An 18044-nucleotide genomic window follows, 5' to 3' on the forward strand; every position below is an offset into this window, starting at 1 on the left:
CCGTGTTGAACACCTTTTGCGTCACTATCAATTCTGGACAGGCTTCACTCCCCGCGCAAGGAACCAGTGCGTCTCCCCGAACCGTGCCGTCATCGTCCGATGCGCCTCCCCCATCTCGAATCCCGTCAGCCCCGCCCCCTCGAACGCCGCGCGCATCGTATCCGCTGTCAGTCCGTGCGCGTGCGGGACGACGTGGTGGTGCGTCGGTGGGATAAGCTCGGTGCTGCCCGCGACCGCTGCGAGGTCGACGACGAGCAGTGTGCCGCCGGGCTTCAGCAGGGATACGAGCACCCGCGTTGTTGCGTCGATGGAGGGGAAATGGTGGTATGCCGCGCAACACTATTCGGAAGGCGGTGAGTTCTGGACGGATCCTTGCCATCGAGTATCATGCTACTTACGGTGATGAGATCGAACTGGGCCCCGTCGAGCTCGTCAGGCTTGCCCTTGAGCTCGACGCAGACAGCGTGCATGTTGGAGAAGCCATGGTCTGCAGCCTGTTTGTTGTAGATCTCGACCGAGGCTGGGCTGATGTCCACCCCCAGGATGCGTTTCACGTGTGGGCGCAAGGCTTGGGAGACTAAGCCTGCAACCATCCTCGTCAGTCTTGGTGCGCAAGCCTGGGGGAAACGGGTGCGTACCAGTACCGCACGCGAAGTCCAGCACCTCGGTGCGCTCGGCATCGAAGAGGGTCGGGTACGCAGTGCGCATCGCGTTGACGCTGTTAAGGCCGACCTGGCGCGCCTCGGGGTGCTCCTCCTCGACCTTGTGAGCATGCTCGTCGAAGTACGCGCGATTAGCCTCTGTGACGTCGTCGCCGGCATGTGCATGTGCATGCGCATGCCCGTGGGCATGGGTGTGCTGAGACATGTGAGGTGTGTGGTTCTGGTGAATTGTGGGTTGTAGCACTGGTCGCAAGCGGTTATTTGAGGCGTCACAAAGCTGCGCCGGGGGCCGACGGGTCCACTAGGTTTGTCTTCTTGATTTGCACGGACGGCGCGACGCAACCGACACGACTTTCCCGGTGCCGGAGGTGTGGCACTTCAGCGCTCAGCCACTTAGACGGAGTCCGTCGATCGACGGGACAGTGCACATGTCGACGTTTGACTCGAGCCCATCTCCCGGAATTCGGAGTATACTTGAGACCTCTTGCCAGGCGTACCACACAATGAGATCTCCACCGGTACTGCACAGCAGACCAAATATGACCGTGCTGCGTGAAACGTACGGTACTGATACCCTCGTCGACTGTCTGAGCTTGAGCGAGAATACCCCGGAAGCGTACGTGTACTGAGCCGTTCACGTTCAGCATGACTCGTAGACGATCACAGCCTCCATAGATGCGAGTTCAAGGATACGTGAATTATGAAGCACGCCAACAGCCAGCTGGGCCAGGTGTGGAACGTTGAGCTGGGAGGAGCAACGGGGACGAGGCAAAGTCCCAAGGAACGCACTCCACCGAGCCGACGAACTGGGGCTGAGGATTGTGAGTGCGGAGAAGCTCATGAGGGCGAAGCTAGGTTCCGGTGGGTCCTTGGCGCGGGTTACACGACTACGGAAGCCTAAAGCAAACCTGTCAGCTGTAGGTATGTATGCATCGGATACAGAGAGCCCATACTGAAGTCATTCCGGCGTTTGGACACATGCGCACCCGAACTCTTTGAGGGGCGGAATGCGATTAATAAGTGGTACTTGCTGGGCCACGGGCCACAGTAGACTGATCGAGGGCGTCGTTTGTATGCATATACAGCACGGATGTAATGTCCGAGAGGTTCGTGTATCCAACGTTGTGTGATTCCAGTATACAGACAGACGTGATGATGATGGGTGCTATGCATACAGATATGAAGACACAATAGCATGAGGATATCCTATTCCAATAGTCCGTAGTGATGCGATAACATGCAGAGCGATCCGAGGGTATTCTGAGGGGGATGTGCGTCAGCGCTATGTTCGAAAAACGGCATGACGAGGAAGTGCGGGGTTGCATCAGAAGGAACAATTGGCAATGTATTCGTTATCTCCATGTAGGATCAGAACAGGTCTGAATGGTTGTCATCTCGTGCGGTGGCCCACGAAAGGGCGCGAAGGGGGTCGGTAACGGAGAAGGAGTACTCACAATGTACGATAAGGTATACCAGAGGAGGTTGAAACGATCTGTGAAGGGTAATGATCAGCATGATGAAACATAGACACGATCACTGCGTAAAGATCAGAATAAAAAGGCAATATACGGTTGTCCTCGTACCCCGGAGGGTCGGTACAGGTCTGTAAGTTTCTCATCACAATGAAATGGTAGGGCGAAGAGGCGCGAAAAACCATAAGAGAAGACAGAGCTGGAAGCTTACCTAAAAATAAACAGCATCAGCCCCTCGCGGATACGGGCATCGAGGTCGGGGGCATGGATGTCGGAGTCGGTCGCCACCGTTGTCGGGACGGCGCGGTATCGCCATAAACCCAATCGTCGCCGACGTCATCCTGGGGGGCAGTCTCTACGGCATCGCAGTCCTCGACGAACACGCTGATGCCCACGCCCTCCTCGGGCTCGAGGAGCACCTCGGGGCCCGGCCCTCGCCTCTCCTGCTCGGCCTGGATCTCGAGCTTCTTCAGCGCAGTGATGAGATCGTGTGCGAGAGGCGTGGAGTTAGGGGGATCCTCGCGGAGCTGCTCCCACCCAACGGGTGGCGAGCCCGGCGGCGAGATGAGGAAGTTCTTCTCGTTCGCTGGTGGGCGGAGATAGTGGTTATGCTCTTGCGTTTCATCCGACTCGATGGGTGTGGGATCCGCGCGGTAGACGCGTAGCACCACTTCAGGACTGCGATGAGCAATAGCACGTCAGGTGGGCGCTCTCTGAGTAGGTGGAAGATATGACGTACTGGTCCTGCATCTCACCAAGGACGAGCCCGTCGTTGCTCTCCTTGGCGATCTCCGCATCCTCGTCGGAGTAGTAGACGAGGAAGATGCGGGCGAGGCCCTTGATGGGTGCCCATGTATGCAAAGGCCCGTAAGCCTCGAAGTGACTCCTTAGAGCGCCCTGGATGAGAGGCTCGAAGAAGCGAGGAGGGACGCGCGTGATCACCAGCGTGTTTGTGCGCTGCGGCGACGGCGTGCTCGACATCGTTAGCGACGGCGGCGAAGTGGGCGAGCCCGGCGACGAAGGAATAGATACAGAAAGACGCTTCGTCATGTTCGTACGCGTAAAGGAGGTGTGAATGGGAGACGATGGGGGGATGAAGGAAGTGTGCGAGAGGCAAGAGCGGCGCGCGACCTTTAACGAAAAATCGAGATGCTTAGATAAGCGTGCACAGGCGCCCATTAGGCGCTGCAAACCCGCTGCGGGTCCAGCAAACGCCCAGCTGTTCCCTGTGCTCCTGCCACTCGTACACAGCAGCGGCGAGGCTCTGCTCAGTGTCGCCTATTCAGTTCCTGATTGCGGCGTAGTCGGTTCAGACGTTCCCCCCTAAACGAGATCGTCGTGCCCATAGCACATCCGAGCGGTCAAGGCATGTGCTTCATGATCAGCTGTACGTGTAACACCGCTATTTGGCTGGATATTCCGAAGTCGTTGTGCCTCCTGTTGTAGCGGCGACTGTTCCGAGGACATCGCCCGTCCGTGGTGTTCCGTAGTTGCTGAATGACTTGGAATGGCCTGGCGTCCGACACGAGCACCGCTTATACAGTACACGAAGGAATACACAATTACATTACCGCAGATACATCAGCGCTCTGTTGAGAGGGAGCATCTGGTGCCATTATCCTACACATGCCTGTGCCTGTTGTGCGAAGGCCGGATGAGCATGTTGTATAGAAATGGGCTCATTTCACGTACCACAGCATTCGGCAGACACACTACGACGACTTCTCCCGCAACCTCTGGGCGATCTCGGCGTTCTTCTGGTTGAGTGCCTCCACCCTCGCGTCCTTCGAGGCGTCGTATGACACCGTGACTTGATTGAAGCTGTCAAGCACGACGGGTTAGCACAGGGGTCATCTGTATGTCGATACAAGATGGCGTACGGGTTCTCTGGTGACTTCTGGAATTGCTTGTATAGCAGATCCTGTGAAATGTCTCTAGTCAGCGCGTGTATCATGCAGATGGTGACGTTGACCTTACTTGGTACTGCTGCATGCGCAATCCAGGGTGCTGTAGATATCGAGAAACGCATTAGTACGAGGCGAGGCTTCCGGGATAGACGGGCGCACATCCTGTCGGGCCTTCGGCATTTCACGTTCCTTGTAGGCCTCGAATGCGGCCTTGAATCTCCTCTGTAGTGTGGGACATTGATCAGCATATGCGTACTCGTGCACGAAAGAGTGCTGCCGGAACGAACCTCTGGATGCCTCTCGATGTTCGCCGCCTGCGACCCGACGCTCGCCTTATCCATCTTCGCCGTGACGACCCCAAGCAAGTCTATCGCGTTGTCGATGCCGGTCGCAGAGTACACCTCGACCTCCGCAGGCTTCCCATCGTCCACCTCCGCCGGCGTGCTCGCGCCCGACGCCCCGAGGCCGCCCCCTGCAGCGATCGCGCCAGGACCGGCGGGCTTGACGACCTTCGGCGCAGCCTTCTTAGCGCCTGCCTTTGGTGGTGTCTTCACCTTGGCGGGTGCACTGGCCTCCTCCTCGGCGAGGATACGCGCGTTCTCAGCCTTGCGGGCGAGTTCAGCGCGGCGCTTCTCCTCCTTGTCCTCCTTCGGCTTGGGCCCCTTTCCACCAGCAGCCCACTTCTCTGCCTCCTTGCGCTCCTGTACAGCATATGTTTAGGCCTTGTGAGAGCGGTGAAGGAGCTAGGGCAGGCTGACGCACCTTCTCAGCGTCCGCCGCGGACGCCTTCTTGGCCTCGTTCTCGGCCTTTTTCGCCCGGCCGGACTCCTTCTTCGCGTTTCCTCCTTTTGGAGGCATTCTTCGGTTATGGATGTTGTGTGTGTTCCTGGTGTGAGGGTGAGGGCAGGTATGCAGACGAGTGCGGGATGCAGGTGGTTCAGGAATGAGGCAAGCTTTAGATGATCGGTCTACGATGACATAGCGTTATCTAATCTAATCTATACCCTGGCCTCCGATCGCTGCTCATCCTCAGTCCTGCTTGAACTCAGACCTCCACCATCTTTGCTTGGTAGTGGTACAGAAGCTCACTAAAAACTCTGAAAGTTCCTCTCAAGGGCTCACACGGGCCCATGATAGCCTCTGGTATCAGCGTGTCATACGCCAGATGGATCAGAAGGGCTCTCTGGACGTACGAGGGCTTACACCCGCCCGTCAGAGCCACCACAGGACGGGGTTTGGCCTTCCGTCAAACGAAATTCCCAATCCCCCGGTAGGCCGAACACATTCTCGGATCAAAATGAGTCTTTCAGAACGTGTACGCCATACATAGTGGGGACTGGAATGGTGTCCGGAACCCCGAATCGCAGCTGCTTTACCAGGGAGACCAAGGTTCGCAAGAGATGTGTTCGATTGTCGCATGTCTTGAGTACGGTCATGATGGTAGCTGGACCCCGGCAATGTTCACAGACATCCCACACATCTAGTCAAGAAATGTCGGAATTTGGTCTGGGACCCGCAATCGGCGACGACCGCGAGAGTTTGCCTCGAGGTGTGTGCGGGATAATCATCAAAGCTAAAGCTTCATTCCCGTCGCAGACCATGCGGGCACCTCTCTCGTTACGAGAACGTAGAGCGCCGTAATTGAAAGTCACCGTGCCACAACGCATGCCATCCGAACGTTCGGCATTGGCTCGGGTGTATCGAACCACGAAGCCCGCCGTCCAGAGCCAAAGGCGTCCCAACGCGGTCACCTGCAGGAATATAATGCGATCATGCGCTCCGCCCCACCCACGGTCTCACATCCTCGCCGCCTTCTGCGATGCTTCTTTGAACGACGGCCGTCGTCTGGACGCGCTTCGCGCGCTGTTTGCGGCGTTTTCTGCACCACGAATGCTTGGCGGGCACACATGGGTCTGCCATCCAGCCCTCCTTCCTACGGCCGGGACCATGCCACGCGATGGTCCTGGGCCCCACTTGCGTAGCATGTCTCCGGACTGCTGGGGCGGCTCGGCATGCTTAAAAGCATCGGTCTTGGTCCCGACATCTTCAGTGCTACTAGCTGCCCTACGAACTACCACCACCTCCACCTCTGTTCATCATGATGTTCGCATCCCTCGTTGCTGCGCTCGTAGCCGTCCCAGCTGCACTGGGAGCCCTCACCTCCGTGTCGTTCGACCCAGTCTACGACAACGCCAATAACTCTCTGGCCATCGTTGCGTGCTCCGACGGGTCTAACGGGCTGCTCACTAAAGGTCTGCGTGGTCGTTTCCTCTCATCTACCGCACGCATCACTCACCCATTGCGACAGGGTTCACCACGTTCGGGTCGCTCCCCTCGTTCCCGAACATCGGCGGCGCGCCCGCGGTCGAGGGGTTCAACTCCGCCGCGTGCGGGACGTGCTGGCAGCTCTCGTTCAACGGGACGTCCATCAACGTCACCGCGATCGACACCGGCGCAAAGGGCTTCAACATCGCCCAGGAAGCGCTCGACAAGCTCACGAACGGCACCTCCGCACAGGTGGGAAGGATTAACGCGACGGCGGTTCAGGTGGACGCGTCGGGCTGTGGCCTATGAGGGGGTTGAAAAATGCGGGGACTGTTTCAGGTTGGGACGCTTCGTTTGGACTGATTCACGGACTACTGTTGCAACTCGTTTTGGACATTTGTTGAACTCTCAGCACTGCTGAAATGTGTCATATGGAAGCGCTGTCTGCATGTATCATGGTACTGTGTCATACTCGGTCGACCTGCTGCAAGGACTACCACTTCCTCTGGCGACGAACGCGACCTTCCCCTTTCGCTGGGTTCGACTTGATCGGCCGGGCGCAATAGCACGTCCGGGGCTGAGCGCTGAAACCCAGAGAAATTCCAGTGGTCAAGTGAATATTGATCAGAACCGACGGCGTGCCATACTGATATACGGGTATAAGTTGTACAACATCATATACAAAACACGATGTAGTGGAGCTACACAGCAGGGGGATGGGTCCGGAAAACGGATATACAAGAAGGCCGCGGAACGCTCAGTAAGTAGACAAAATGAGGACGAAAATGTTGGGAGCAGAGTAGCCAAGCCGCTGCCTAGCATAGGCATCCTTCCTCATAAGCCTGTCGAAAAAGATCTTCTCCCTTAGCCAATCTGCGGCAAACGTAAGTCAATTATAGCAGGTAACAGCACGAAAGGTAGGCGGACGCACCGGCTCTCCTGTACTGCGTTGGGGGCGCTGGCGCTGGCGAGTAGTACTGCCAGTTCCCGGCGCTCGAGGCAGACTGCGCGTATCGCCGGAGCTGCTCCTGCTGTCGTGGCGGGAGGGAGTCGAACTCTTTCTCAGTCACCATCTTCTCAGAGTACCTGCAAAGGGGAATGTTGGGTGAGCGAATTAGGCGATGCAATAAAAGTCGCTTTCGTACTCTTTGTACAGCGTTGTGCAGACGTCGCCGAGCGTGACCCCTTGGGGGTTCTTGATGATGGTGCACCATGGAGAGACCTCCGTGATGATAATGAGCTCTTCTACCCGCGGGAGAGTCGCCGGTTCGTCCTTCTGTGTGAACGGCAGGTCGCGGTCCCGGGAATCGGGATTGTACCCGCTCGTCTGTCCTGTGAAGATGGTGGAGCGCGTGAGTCATAGCATCCTGTATCTCTGAACTAGGTACCTACCGTTGGAGAGGTTGAAGATCAACTGGAACGAGCCGGAATCATTGGCGAGGATAGGGTTCAGCTCGAGGTCGGCGTTAAGAAGATACAAGTCGGTCTGGCTGAGTACAGGTCCATCTGTTCTCAGTAGTGATGAGCTCATGAACATGCACACAGCGGGTGGATGTTACTCACAGGATGAGCCTGCGGCCCACTTTCCGATGGTGTCCATGATGTGCTATGCAGTCTCGGCTGAAGGTGGCGGTCGGGAGACAAGGGTGCCGTTAGACAACCTCCGACGGGTATCTTATAGGTCGGTCTGAAGAGGAACCTAGTCAAGCGCGGATGCGTGAGTCTCCGACCGAGTCTGTGCACCTGCCTCTCGTGGGCTGTACGGTGGACGCTTCCAGCGCCCAGCGATATCGGATGAGATCACCCTTACCGCTTCCGATTCCGTGCCCCGTGGCTACGGCCTGTTCGCACAGCTTGTGGTCGAATTTGGCGTGGTGTTCGCAACCGAAACTGAATTGTTTCTTCCGCCTCCGAGGAATTTCGGGGGCGAGTGGTGGGCAGAGGGAATGACAGTACTTATGTACCTGGCGCGTTCGGGCGGGTCGCCGGTTTGCTGCGGAGTACAATCGGAGTTTGGCATGGGCCCAATCAAGACGCGCAGAAGGACGCGTCTTTCATGCTCCGATATATTCTTCGGGCGCTAACGTCTAACTGCGACTGTATGCTGCTCATCGACATCGACAACGATGAGGATACCCCGAGCGTCGCGCACGATGTTTCCAATGATACGAGGCCGCTGCTGAATTATAATCAGTGACACTATCGGCGACATCGCTGACGATCAGCCGTGCCCTCCACCCTGCGTGCCACTTTCGGGCTTTCTCTCAGCGCCCATCCATCTTATGCAGCGCGCGGTGATCATTCTGTCTTCCACCTGAACGCATCTCTCCTCACCTGCCTGTGCTATTATTCACGGCCTGACACTGCTCTTGGGGCCAAAACGTAGGGCTCGATCCCAGACCACTCACACGACGTACCACGAGGTCGGAGGGATAACGTCCAGAAAACTCCGGCCAGTGGTGGCCAACCGGGAACACTCTCACAGGTCCGTGGTGCACGCTGCACGCTCTCAGTGTATGTGCTTCTCCATCTGACGCTGTTGAAGAAGGGAAAGCTCGTGCAAGTCGCGTGGAAGCTGCGCGCTGTATTCGAGTCATCGCATCGCGCATCTCGACGGGTTTGCTGTGCCCGTGAGGCTTGTCTAAAAAGGCACGTAACCGCTCTCTACTTGCCATTCTCGCTCCCGTCGCAGTGCTTGTGTCTTGGCTAACATCGTCGGTGCTCCATTGTATCATCTTCTCAGGGTCCAAGACGTCAATACGCACAGCGAGTCACAGATAACCCTGCCCCGACCGACGTGCGATGCATTTCACGCCCGTAGTGCCACCATTCCCCTCCCCCGGCGGGGGTGGTCATTCACCTCTTAACCCGCCCCCTCCTGTCATCCCGCAACATTCTCCAAACAACCCGCCAGTAACTCCGGCGTGGGCTCAACAAGCCCATCAATATCCCCACCAGTCCCCATACTACCTTCCCGGGAACTTTGCCGCGCCGGGCTCCTACCACATCCCGCCTATGCAACTCCCCACCGGGGGACAGACTCCATTGGTCGGTCACGGTCTCTCCGCTGATTTCACTGGTTTCCCTCCTGGTCTCGGCGGTGGTCCAGCCTCCACTCCTTACACTCGTCCAGGGATGCCGCCAGGGATGCCGCCGGGGACGCCGTACGTGCCTGCCGGATCGCAGACGGGCTACAGCAACTTTCAGCAGCCATTGCCCGGCTACGGGTTCCAAATGGCTCCGATGGCCCCCATGGGTACTCCGTACATCCCTGCGGTGATGCCAGGCGGGATGGCCGCCATGGGGGGAATGGGCGGCATGGGGGCTATGGGGGGCATGGGCAGCATGGCTGGGATGGGTGGAATGGGTGGAATGGGCGGCATGCCAGGCGGCATGGGTGGTATGATGGGCGGCATGCCTATGGGCGGCGGCTATGCCTACACGCCGGGCGCACTCCCGGGAGGTGCGCCCATGCCTGGCGCTCCTCCGATGCAACAGTCAAACTCCAGGCACTCGTTTACGCTGCCCAAGGACAAGGGGCCTTGGGACCAAGTGGACAAGTTCCTGGAGGGCGAGGACTGTAAGTCATATTTCTTGCGTTATGTCCCCCGATACTGACCAACATTCACAGATGGGCCTGTCCTGAAGCCGGTCCTCGTGCACCGGATGAAGTGCAAGATGGAGGTCAATCCCCTTCTTCAGCTACCTGGAGAAGCGGTCGAGCACGACTATTTGAAGTGGAACATGCTCTTCCCCACGGGCAACTGCCAACGTTCCAGCGACCGGCCGGGGCGCTCGTGGCATAGTGGACGATACGCCCCCGCTACTTGGCCTCGCGTCACATCCATCCGTCTCGTCTCGCGCTCCTTCCCATGGACACTAGACATTCCAGCATCCCAACCTGAACTGGGGGTGACGTGCGGAGACGTGATAGAGGCGGTCCACAACTCCATGTACACCCGTCTCTCGCAGTCGCAATTCGACAACGCCTCCCGCCAGCAGAAACGCCTGCTCTCCGAGTCCTTCTACCACAACCGGTCGACTGCACACGGCGTGCCTGGGGGCCGGCTACAGCAGACGCTCCTCCGCTGCGACTGGCTCGGACAAGACACGATGTTTGGCGGCGTGTTCGATGACGAGCCAGTGGTGCGCGAGCTCTGTCGGAGCTCGCTGCCGTGCACGTTCGTACTCGCCTGTGTCAAGCGCTACCCGATGACGGAGGCCGAGATCCGCGAGCAGGAGGAGAGGGAGCGCCAGGAGGAGGACCGTTACCGGCGACGCTCGCGCTCGCGTGCCACTTCACGTACCGCCTCGACCCGAACTCCGACCCGGCCGCCCAGTCGTGCTCCGCCAGACGATACCTCGTCTTCAGCATCGTAACGCACGGCGCACAGGTCAGCACACACGCATGTCATGAGAACGCACCTTCGATACCATTCCACTTCACGGCGCATACCCCGTCTCTTCCTTTCCCTTCCAGATCTGGTATCACTAACGTCCCCTGTATCCTTCGTCCAGCTTGTCCCTTGCTGTCGTGTATTTCTTTATCGTCTAATTTCAGTTGTTGTAACCTGTACGCGTCTTCAGCGCAACCAGTACTCAAACCGCGGCAGGTTGTGTTTAACGTCATGGCGTCGTGTCAGCGTATGCAGAAAGTTGCTGATGCTGCTTACAATTAGGTACTCCATTTCTTGTCGACCACCTGGGGCATATTTTGAGCACAACGATGCTCGGAGAAAGGTTCTCTAGCTGCGGACCTGCGGTGCGTACTTTTAGTACAATTGGGCGCTTAGCAATGTTGGTGTCACGGCAAACACCGCAGGATATCAGGGCCCCAGAAAGACTTTCAGATCGAGAAGCAAATTATAACTGTCAAAAATCCCTTTGTACGGGGACAAAGGATTATATGACAGTTATAGTTTGCTTCAAGTTCCTGGGCCTATCTAGAGTCCTGATATCCTGGGATGTTTGCCGTGTGTACAAATGTTTATAGGCGCCTAATCATAGCCGACGCATATGGGCGCCTAAGCCTAAATCGAGAACAATAAGGGAGACAATAAACAAGGACTCTCGCCTGCCCGACAATTCCAGCGGACAACAATGCAACCATGGCGATTAAGCGAGTGCCGATGGGCATTTCAGGCAGGGCGCGCAGACGCTGCTCCTCGTTCTCTCACTTCCATCCACTAGACGTCTCGACATGCTGTCGAGCATCATCACGACTTCATTCCTTCTCGGCGCTGCGTTCGCCGCACAAACATCATCACCAACTGTAGTATGCGTTGCCGGCCAATGCCTCGAGGGGTTCACTAACACAACGAGTGCGTACACTACGCCCATCGATCGCCGAGTACGAGCTCACCTCTTGCAGTCGGCGCGACTCTGTCTGCGTCTGGGGCCGCAACCAGCCTACTCCTGTTACCGGGACAGTACACGTCCACGACCAACCCATCTCTCCTTCACGACCTCCTCACATCCTCAAGCGCATCCGTATCCGGCTCTCCAGGGTTCGATGCCAACGCGTCATTGCCCCTCAACCTCGCTCTGCAGCCCGGAGTGGCGGTCTACCCGCAAGCGAACTACTCCGGACAAGCAACCTTTGCCCAGCTTCCCAGCACACCCTCGAACACTACCTCGAAGATCTCCCCAGGCGCACTCGCGATCTCGTCAAACGTATGGATCGCGGTCTCCGGCTCCTCCAGCGATCGCCTCGTCTTCTGGGACAGCGTGCCCGACGCTTCGCAGCTGCCTTCAGGCGCGTCCGGTCTCTCTCAGCTGCTCGACATCCAGTCCTCTGCGTGCTCTCCCCCGTGTGCCGGTGCCGGTGTGTGTTCCGCTTCTGGTACGTGCACCTGCCCACCCGGGTTCAACGGCACGTCTTGCGAGACCTGCGCTCCCGGATTCTTCGGTTCCACCTGCCAAGCATGCCCCGCGGATTGTGCCACCTGCGACGATGGTATGACGGGTTCTGGACGGTGCCTGGAACCGATCATTAAGAACGCGCCGTCGACGTGCAACTGTCTCAACGGTGTCTGCGGTTCTGACGGGACTTGTACCTGCAATGCTGGTTGGACCACGGGGACAAACGGCACTGCGTGCGCCAAGTGCGACACTGGCTTTTTCCTCGGCACCGATGGGAACTGCGAGAGTACGTTTTTGTTCTTGACGATTCCAAATCTTAGGCTGATCGTTATTTGCAGTTTGCAGCCTTGGTTGCACCCAGTGCGCGGACGGCAGCGGTGACTGCATCTCTTGCAAGACGGGCTTCACCCAGAATGCGAACGACCGCACGCAGTGCATCGCGAGCCAAGCGACGACTTCGACCGGAACCGTCTGCCCCGACGGCAGCTTCAGCAACGGCACGGCCTGTCAGCCTTGCTCTCCCCTTTGCCAGACGTGCTCCGGTCCCACGTCGAATGATTGTATCATTTGCGGCGCTGGGAAGTACTCCTCGAACGGCAACTGCGTCGGTACCGATGGCAATGGTGTTTGCGACGGCTCTGCCTTGGTCGCGGATAACAACAAGCACGAATGCGACAGTAAGTACATTGGGTCTATTGTGGCGGTGCAGTCTGACTGAAGATTATTTTAGCTTGCCCCTCGAAGTGCACAACCTGCCAGTATCCCAGCTTCAATGTGGCATCGACAATCGACCAGGTCCAGTGCACCGGATGCCTACCTGGCTCTGTTCTGTCGAAGGGCAAGTGTGTCGACAGCTGCCCGACTGGCACGTTCCTCGATCCTAAGGACAATGTGACCTGCACAGGTAAGTTTGCCTTCTCAGTCAGAAGTGATATGTGGTGCTTATTACATCTGTTCTAGCTTGCGATTCATCGTGCGGAACCTGCGCTGGCTCGGCGACGTTCTGTCTGTCATGTGCCAACAATCAGCTTGCGGCTAACGGGAAATGCGTCGCCTCCTGCCCCTCGAACACGTTCAGCTCCTCCGGGCAGTGCGTCACTTGCCATCCCGACTGCGCAACGTGCTCTGGAAGCTCCTTCAACCAGTGCACAAGCTGTTCCGCCGACCGCCCGGTGCTCACCAGCGGCCGTTGCCTGCCCACCTGCAGCAAGAACCAGTTCTTCGACAAGACCTCGTCATCATGCCAGTCGTGTGACGCTAGCTGTTCAAGCTGCTCCGGCGCGGGTCCAAGCAACTGTCTCGCGTGCTCGAGTTCCAGCCAAGTCCTTCGAGGCGGAACGTGTGTGTCTTCGAGCTGCAGCGGTGGCTCGAGCGTCATTCCTGGGCTCGGTCTCTGCCTCTCCGACCTCGTCGTGGTCCCGCCTGCATCCACCACCAACTCTGCCTCCCCGCTGCCCACCATCACCGGCATCGACACTCCTATCTCGACCGCCCCGGCATCCAGCACCACCGTCGTCAAGCGCTCCCTCCAATGGTGGGAGATCCTGCTCATGGCGCTCGGCTGCGCGTTCATCTTCGTGGTCTTCCTCATGTGCTGGCGCCGCCGCATGCGCAAGCGCCGTGTCGCCGCGACCGCCAACTTCGCGGCCGCAAAGCAGCTGAACCACTCCAAGAGCTGGCGGTACCGCCTCGTACGGTTCGGTGAGAAGCTCTTTGGCCACCGCAAGGGCCAACGCTGGATGATGCCGAAGGAGAACGAGGACATCCGGCTGGAGAAGCTCCGCGCCGCGGAGGAGGCGCGCTACGACCATGGCCTCGAGAAGATGCGCGTGGCCGAGGACGCACGGCACGACCGCGACATGGCGAAGCTCCGCCAGTCCGAGCTCCGCCACGACCGCGAGATGGACAAGCTCATCCACTCGTACGAGTACTCGCGGGTGGGATCGAGTCGCGCGCCGTCGCCGCTCCCTTCGCTGCGCGACTACGACGGGGACCGACATTCGCACAAGGCGAGCAGCAAGGGTTCCGACCACGGGCGCGTCGCCCGCGACCTCGCGCAGGAGTCTCTGTACTCGCAGGTCACTGGGCAGCCGCGGCGCGCCCCTGAGCCGCGGCAGCCTGTGCGGAACGCCGCGGACTTGCTCCCCTCGCGGTTCTCCAACACGACGTACAGCAGTTGGCTGGTCCCCGACCCTCCTGCGGCGCCTCCCGTTCCCGTTCACTCTGCGCCGACTCCTGCACAGGAGTACGCGCGGTCGGTGGCGCAGTTGACACAGCAGCCGGAGTCGCCTCCGCAGCGCGGGGCATACTGGCTGCAGCCGACGAACACCGGTGGATCGCGGAACCCTTTCCTTCGATGAACGATGAACTCGGACATTTTCGTCTTCGTTCCCTGTTAGTGATACATTCCCTTCGAGCTTCGGACTAATACATACTACGTTTACGTTCCCCGGATGGACGTGCCCATTGACTATCGCTGCGAGATAGCTGTATACTTACCTTACCTGCACATGGCTTGCGACTCACGCATGTAATTGGAAACTGTAGCCCTATTAACGATCATACGCTCAATGCACTTTGCTACACGAACTCGGCTTCGCGAATCCAGCCGGTGCATTTACTAGAATGAGCTGAGATGAGGCGCGATATTCGGCGCTTCTGCACTCTGCGCTCCTGACTTCTTACCACCAACAGCTCCCGTGATTCCTCTCTCATCTTGACGCCTCGCAGCAGAAGGATCGTTGGAACCATGCGTCGAATGCACGAGAGCTGGATGCAGTCAGCTATATAATCCTGCGTAGGGGAACGGGGGGCGGATGGTTGCCTGACGCGTCACCCTACCTGCAGCCTTCTGCAGCCTTCGCTAGCCCGCTCCTGCGCACTACTAGCAGCTCAAGTGATGCCTTTCGAGCGCGACACGACTGCCCTGCTTGCGGATGAGTTCCGCAGGCTGTCCCTTGACAGCGGCTGGGGCAAGAAGAGCGCCAAATTCAAGAAAGAACGCGCGAAGTTCTACGGCGGCGCCGTCGCGCAGGACTTCACGACGTTCTGGGGGAGCAACGCGTCCCGCCTGGACGCGTGGCAAGACCTCTGCCGTCACTTGGGCATCACAGACGTGCCTTCGAGCATCAAGAAGTGCAAGCTGGTAAGAGTATACGCTACAGCACGCTGTCAGGGCCTTAGCTGATGTGGTGTACAGGCCTTGAAGCCCTTCTACGTCAACCTCGTCGACCTCGTTGACTCAAAGAGGCAGGGTATCAAGCCGAGGATATTCTCCTCTGAGAGCGAACTCGCCGGCTACATCCAGAAGACGAGCAAGATATTTCCGAAGGCGCAGGCCAAGACCAACCCGCTGCTCAGGCAGTTCCTAATTGTCGTCTTCGGCTAGGCAGCCGAGCTCGGGAGGTATGTGACATGCGGGTACTTGACAGATGTCTGCTAACGCTGTCTGTGGCTGCTATCCGACGGTCGTACAATCAGGAGGTTCTCATCGTTTGGATGAGGGGCTGATCTTCGGGCTGAAGATGTTCCTGATTGCACGGCGGTTTGGGTTGCAATGTCTTGAAAAATGTATACGTTGTATGAGCCTTCTATTCTACTGTATTGTGGGGAGCTTGCACGCAGAGGAAGCAAGGCAATTGTCGCCCCCTCGTTCTCCCTCGTAAGCCTCACCTCCCAGGGCGGGAGTGGGGCTCTACGAGGGAATGCCGGTCCTTCATTCGCCAGCCGCACCGGAGGAGCGCCGGGTCCTGGCAGGCTTCCCAATCGGCATACAAGGTTCTTCTCGTGCCGCTGCGCCCTGACCATCGAGCGCTGAGCCACGAACGCTGTCAGGCTTCCAGGCCGCAAGAGCGTGGTGACCATATTATAAGCACCCAAAGCCTCGCTTCCCAGCCTCACAATCTTCCCTCTCGCCCCCATGTCGGACAAAGACCAGCCCCCCGACAAGACCGCCACAGCGAACAGCCCCGTCCCCGGCGGGGCGCGTGGCGCGCCTGCCCCGGGGTTCACGCGCGACATCAACGCTTCGCTCGTGGCCGAGTTCAGGCGCCTGGCTATGCTGAACGGGTGGAAGAAGAAGGGGAAGCCGTACAAGGAGGAGCGGCGGAAAGTTTTCCGGGACTGGGCCATGGAGGATTTCGAGCGTATATTCGGACGGAACAACAACAGCTTGGAGTCGTGGCAGAGACTCTGTCGCCTCCTGGGAATAAGCGAGGGTATCACACTGGGTACTGTGATAGAGTGCAGGCGGGTGAGTGCGGTGTTTGTTTGTCGGGAGGCGAATGTGCGGGACAAGGAGTCGGAAGGATGAAACTCGTATGCGGTCCGACATGCTGACTATTGCTCCGTCGTACAGGTGTTGAACGATGTGTATGTGAACATCATCGATCTCATCGACGCTTGTAAAACTCCAGACGAGAAGCCCAAGATATTTGCTACGTCCAAGGAGCTAGCCAAGTACATACGGAAGACGGGGAAGATCTTCCCTCGGGATAAAGCCAAGTTTAGCCCTCTTCTGTCCAAATTCCTGATCTCGTTGGCGGATGGCGGAGGAGGCGGAGGTAGTGGGAGCGCGGGTAGGCGGCGTAGGCGCAAGGCTAAGAAGGCGGACACTGAGGCTAAGACGGCGGAGGAGGCGAAGGCCAAACCGACTGTTAATGCAACGGCGGTTGTAACGAAGGCAGATGGGAAGGGCAAGGTGTGTCTCCCGCTGCCATTGCAGATACGTGACACCTGTACAGTTTCTGATGACCAAGTCATTTCCCTTAGGACGCCTGACACGTATGGTGGAACGTTGAGATACCCATCCCTTCTACTCGATTTCCTCGAGCCAGTAGGGCCACAGGACCCGGCGAAACACGATTTCTGGTTTGATCGTTGTATACATCTCTCGATACGCTCCAAACGTTTTTAACGCGGCACAGCTTTGTTATAAAGCATTGACGGACATCGGAACAGGCCTGAGAGGTAGGTACCTCCACAGTCCTCCACTTTAAGGCTCCAAACAGCCAAGCTGCGCACAATGAGTCATAACACAGTGCACCAACAATGTCCATCTCGGAGGACCTGCCGTGCGCTCCGGAACGCCCACATTCCTATCCCATCCCTGACACATCTGGCTGACCTCCCTCTACAATCTACTCCGCAGAGGTTTCGTCAATGGTGTTTTCGTCTATCAATATACTGTTGTGTGAAATTCATCGCATGGCCCTACTCACCAAGGGAATGTGGGGTTTTCCGACAGATTCAATCTACGTGCCAGCCCGTCGCAGTTTCCGTCCAAAGCCCTGCAAAGCCCCGGACGGAGAACTCACCCCACAACAGGCCGGGCGTCTCAATCACTCGATCGCTTCTTCGATCGCAGCTGTGCTGTGGGATACAGCGCGATTCCAAGGACCCGACCAAATTGGTCTCTGAATTGGTCTGAAGCGCCCGCCCCTAGAGACCAAAGCCAACCCTAGAATTAGGTTACGAAACCATTTGGGTCGCACGTGATCTCATCGGGACCCCCTTCGCGACTTTGTGGACGCGCTCGACAGGTGCACAGGAGCCCGAAGAACTCGCGAAAAATTGTATTACACTACCACAGACGTTATAAATGTGTAGAGGCTCATTTCAACCCACTTGGAAGCTCTCGGCGTGAATTATTCGGGATATAGAGCCCCAGGAGAGCCTGGTCCTAGGCTATCCTTGCTATATGTGCACAGATTCGCGGCGGCGCGCCGCCGCGAAGCTCCAAAAATGACAAACAGTCTCTCCAAGTGAGGTTAAAATACTTCTCAGGATATCTGAGCCCTGTTTGCGCGCGCGAAACATCACTCAAATCGTGCACCTCCTCGAAGGTGATCGTGGAATAGGCGCCCATACTCGTTCAA

General features: G+C 57.8%; 9 protein-coding genes across 9 annotated transcripts; 5 read left to right on the forward strand and 4 right to left on the reverse strand.

Annotated features, from left to right (window-relative positions):
- Positions 1-27: 27 nt before the first annotated feature.
- On the reverse strand, positions 28-870 carry TRAVEDRAFT_166073 (S-adenosyl-L-methionine-dependent methyltransferase; the record flags this gene model as incomplete). Its single annotated transcript, XM_008038864.1, has 3 exons — positions 28-339; positions 399-583; positions 639-870. 3 exons carry the CDS (start codon positions 865-867, stop codon positions 28-30), a joined length of 726 nt encoding a protein of 241 aa, XP_008037055.1.
- A 1491-nt stretch (positions 871-2361) lies between these two features.
- Positions 2362-3115, reverse strand: TRAVEDRAFT_119616 (Calcipressin; the record flags this gene model as incomplete). The annotated part of the gene is made up of 2 exons (XM_008038865.1): positions 2362-2812; positions 2874-3115. The coding sequence occupies 2 exons, from the start codon at positions 3113-3115 to the stop codon at positions 2362-2364; spliced, it is 693 nt and encodes a 230-aa protein (XP_008037056.1).
- Positions 3116-3625: 510 nt separating this feature from the next.
- TRAVEDRAFT_71181 (DUF1014-domain-containing protein) lies at positions 3626-4971 on the reverse strand. The gene is made up of 7 exons (XM_008038866.1): positions 4804-4971; positions 4329-4742; positions 4201-4263; positions 4112-4141; positions 4015-4055; positions 3827-3955; positions 3626-3770 (listed from the first exon to the last, which is right to left on the reverse strand). The coding sequence occupies exons 1-6, from the start codon at positions 4897-4899 to the stop codon at positions 3847-3849; spliced, it is 753 nt and encodes a 250-aa protein (XP_008037057.1). The 5' UTR covers positions 4900-4971; the 3' UTR covers positions 3626-3770; positions 3827-3846.
- Positions 4972-6199: 1228 nt separating this feature from the next.
- Positions 6200-6615, forward strand: TRAVEDRAFT_87426 (immunomodulatory protein; the record flags this gene model as incomplete). Its single annotated transcript, XM_008038867.2, has 2 exons — positions 6200-6293; positions 6350-6615. Coding segments are annotated over 2 exons (360 nt in total), but the record flags the coding sequence as incomplete, so codon positions are not given.
- A 298-nt stretch (positions 6616-6913) lies between these two features.
- Positions 6914-7949, reverse strand: TRAVEDRAFT_58002 (uncharacterized protein). Its single transcript, XM_008038306.1, has 5 exons — positions 7870-7949; positions 7699-7812; positions 7452-7638; positions 7238-7392; positions 6914-7179 (listed from the first exon to the last, which is right to left on the reverse strand). The coding sequence occupies exons 1-5, from the start codon at positions 7904-7906 to the stop codon at positions 7064-7066; spliced, it is 609 nt and encodes a 202-aa protein (XP_008036497.1). The 5' UTR covers positions 7907-7949; the 3' UTR covers positions 6914-7063.
- Positions 7950-9321: 1372 nt separating this feature from the next.
- On the forward strand, positions 9322-10686 carry TRAVEDRAFT_36506 (uncharacterized protein; the record flags this gene model as incomplete). Its single annotated transcript, XM_008038032.1, has 2 exons — positions 9322-9886; positions 9938-10686. 2 exons carry the CDS (start codon positions 9322-9324, stop codon positions 10684-10686), a joined length of 1314 nt encoding a protein of 437 aa, XP_008036223.1.
- An 820-nt stretch (positions 10687-11506) lies between these two features.
- On the forward strand, positions 11507-14749 carry TRAVEDRAFT_64243 (uncharacterized protein; the record flags this gene model as incomplete). Its single annotated transcript, XM_008038868.1, has 5 exons — positions 11507-11627; positions 11678-12454; positions 12507-12845; positions 12899-13072; positions 13129-14749. 5 exons carry the CDS (start codon positions 11507-11509, stop codon positions 14526-14528), a joined length of 2811 nt encoding a protein of 936 aa, XP_008037059.1. The 3' UTR covers positions 14529-14749.
- Positions 14750-14946: 197 nt separating this feature from the next.
- TRAVEDRAFT_166094 (uncharacterized protein) lies at positions 14947-15556 on the forward strand (the record flags this gene model as incomplete). Its single annotated transcript, XM_008038869.1, has 2 exons — positions 14947-15313; positions 15368-15556. The coding sequence occupies exons 1-2, from the start codon at positions 15068-15070 to the stop codon at positions 15554-15556; spliced, it is 435 nt and encodes a 144-aa protein (XP_008037060.1). The 5' UTR covers positions 14947-15067.
- A 531-nt stretch (positions 15557-16087) lies between these two features.
- On the forward strand, positions 16088-16947 carry TRAVEDRAFT_46197 (uncharacterized protein; the record flags this gene model as incomplete). Its single annotated transcript, XM_008038183.1, has 3 exons — positions 16088-16420; positions 16526-16867; positions 16939-16947. 3 exons carry the CDS (start codon positions 16088-16090, stop codon positions 16945-16947), a joined length of 684 nt encoding a protein of 227 aa, XP_008036374.1.
- Positions 16948-18044: the final 1097 nt, after the last annotated feature.

This window comes from Trametes versicolor (assembly GCF_000271585.1).
Source record: "Trametes versicolor FP-101664 SS1 unplaced genomic scaffold TRAVEscaffold_4, whole genome shotgun sequence".
In the NCBI taxonomy this organism is placed as follows: domain Eukaryota; kingdom Fungi; phylum Basidiomycota; class Agaricomycetes; order Polyporales; family Polyporaceae; genus Trametes; species Trametes versicolor.

What these genes read in the sequence shown, in the direction of transcription:
- TRAVEDRAFT_71181 (XM_008038866.1), bottom strand. Translation starts at nt 4,899, where the DNA reads ATGCCTCCAAAAGGAGGAAACGCGAAGAAGGAGTCCGGCCGGGCGAAA. An exon ending in TGCCGAAGGCCCGACAGGAT is followed by an intron (nt 4,142 to 4,200) that starts GTGCGCCCGTCT and finishes CGATATCTACAG; the next exon opens with CACCCTGGATTGCGCATGCA. An exon ending in CAGAAGTCACCAGAGAACCC is followed by an intron (nt 3,956 to 4,014) that starts GTACGCCATCTT and finishes CGTGCTTGACAG; the next exon opens with CTTCAATCAAGTCACGGTGT.
- TRAVEDRAFT_58002 (XM_008038306.1), bottom strand. Translation starts at nt 7,906, where the DNA reads ATGGACACCATCGGAAAGTGGGCCGCAGGCTCATCCT. An exon ending in GTGGGCCGCAGGCTCATCCT is followed by an intron (nt 7,813 to 7,869) that starts GTGAGTAACATC and finishes TACTGAGAACAG; the next exon opens with ATGGACCTGTACTCAGCCAG. An exon ending in AACGCAGTACAGGAGAGCCG is followed by an intron (nt 7,180 to 7,237) that starts GTGCGTCCGCCT and finishes CGTTTGCCGCAG; the next exon opens with ATTGGCTAAGGGAGAAGATC.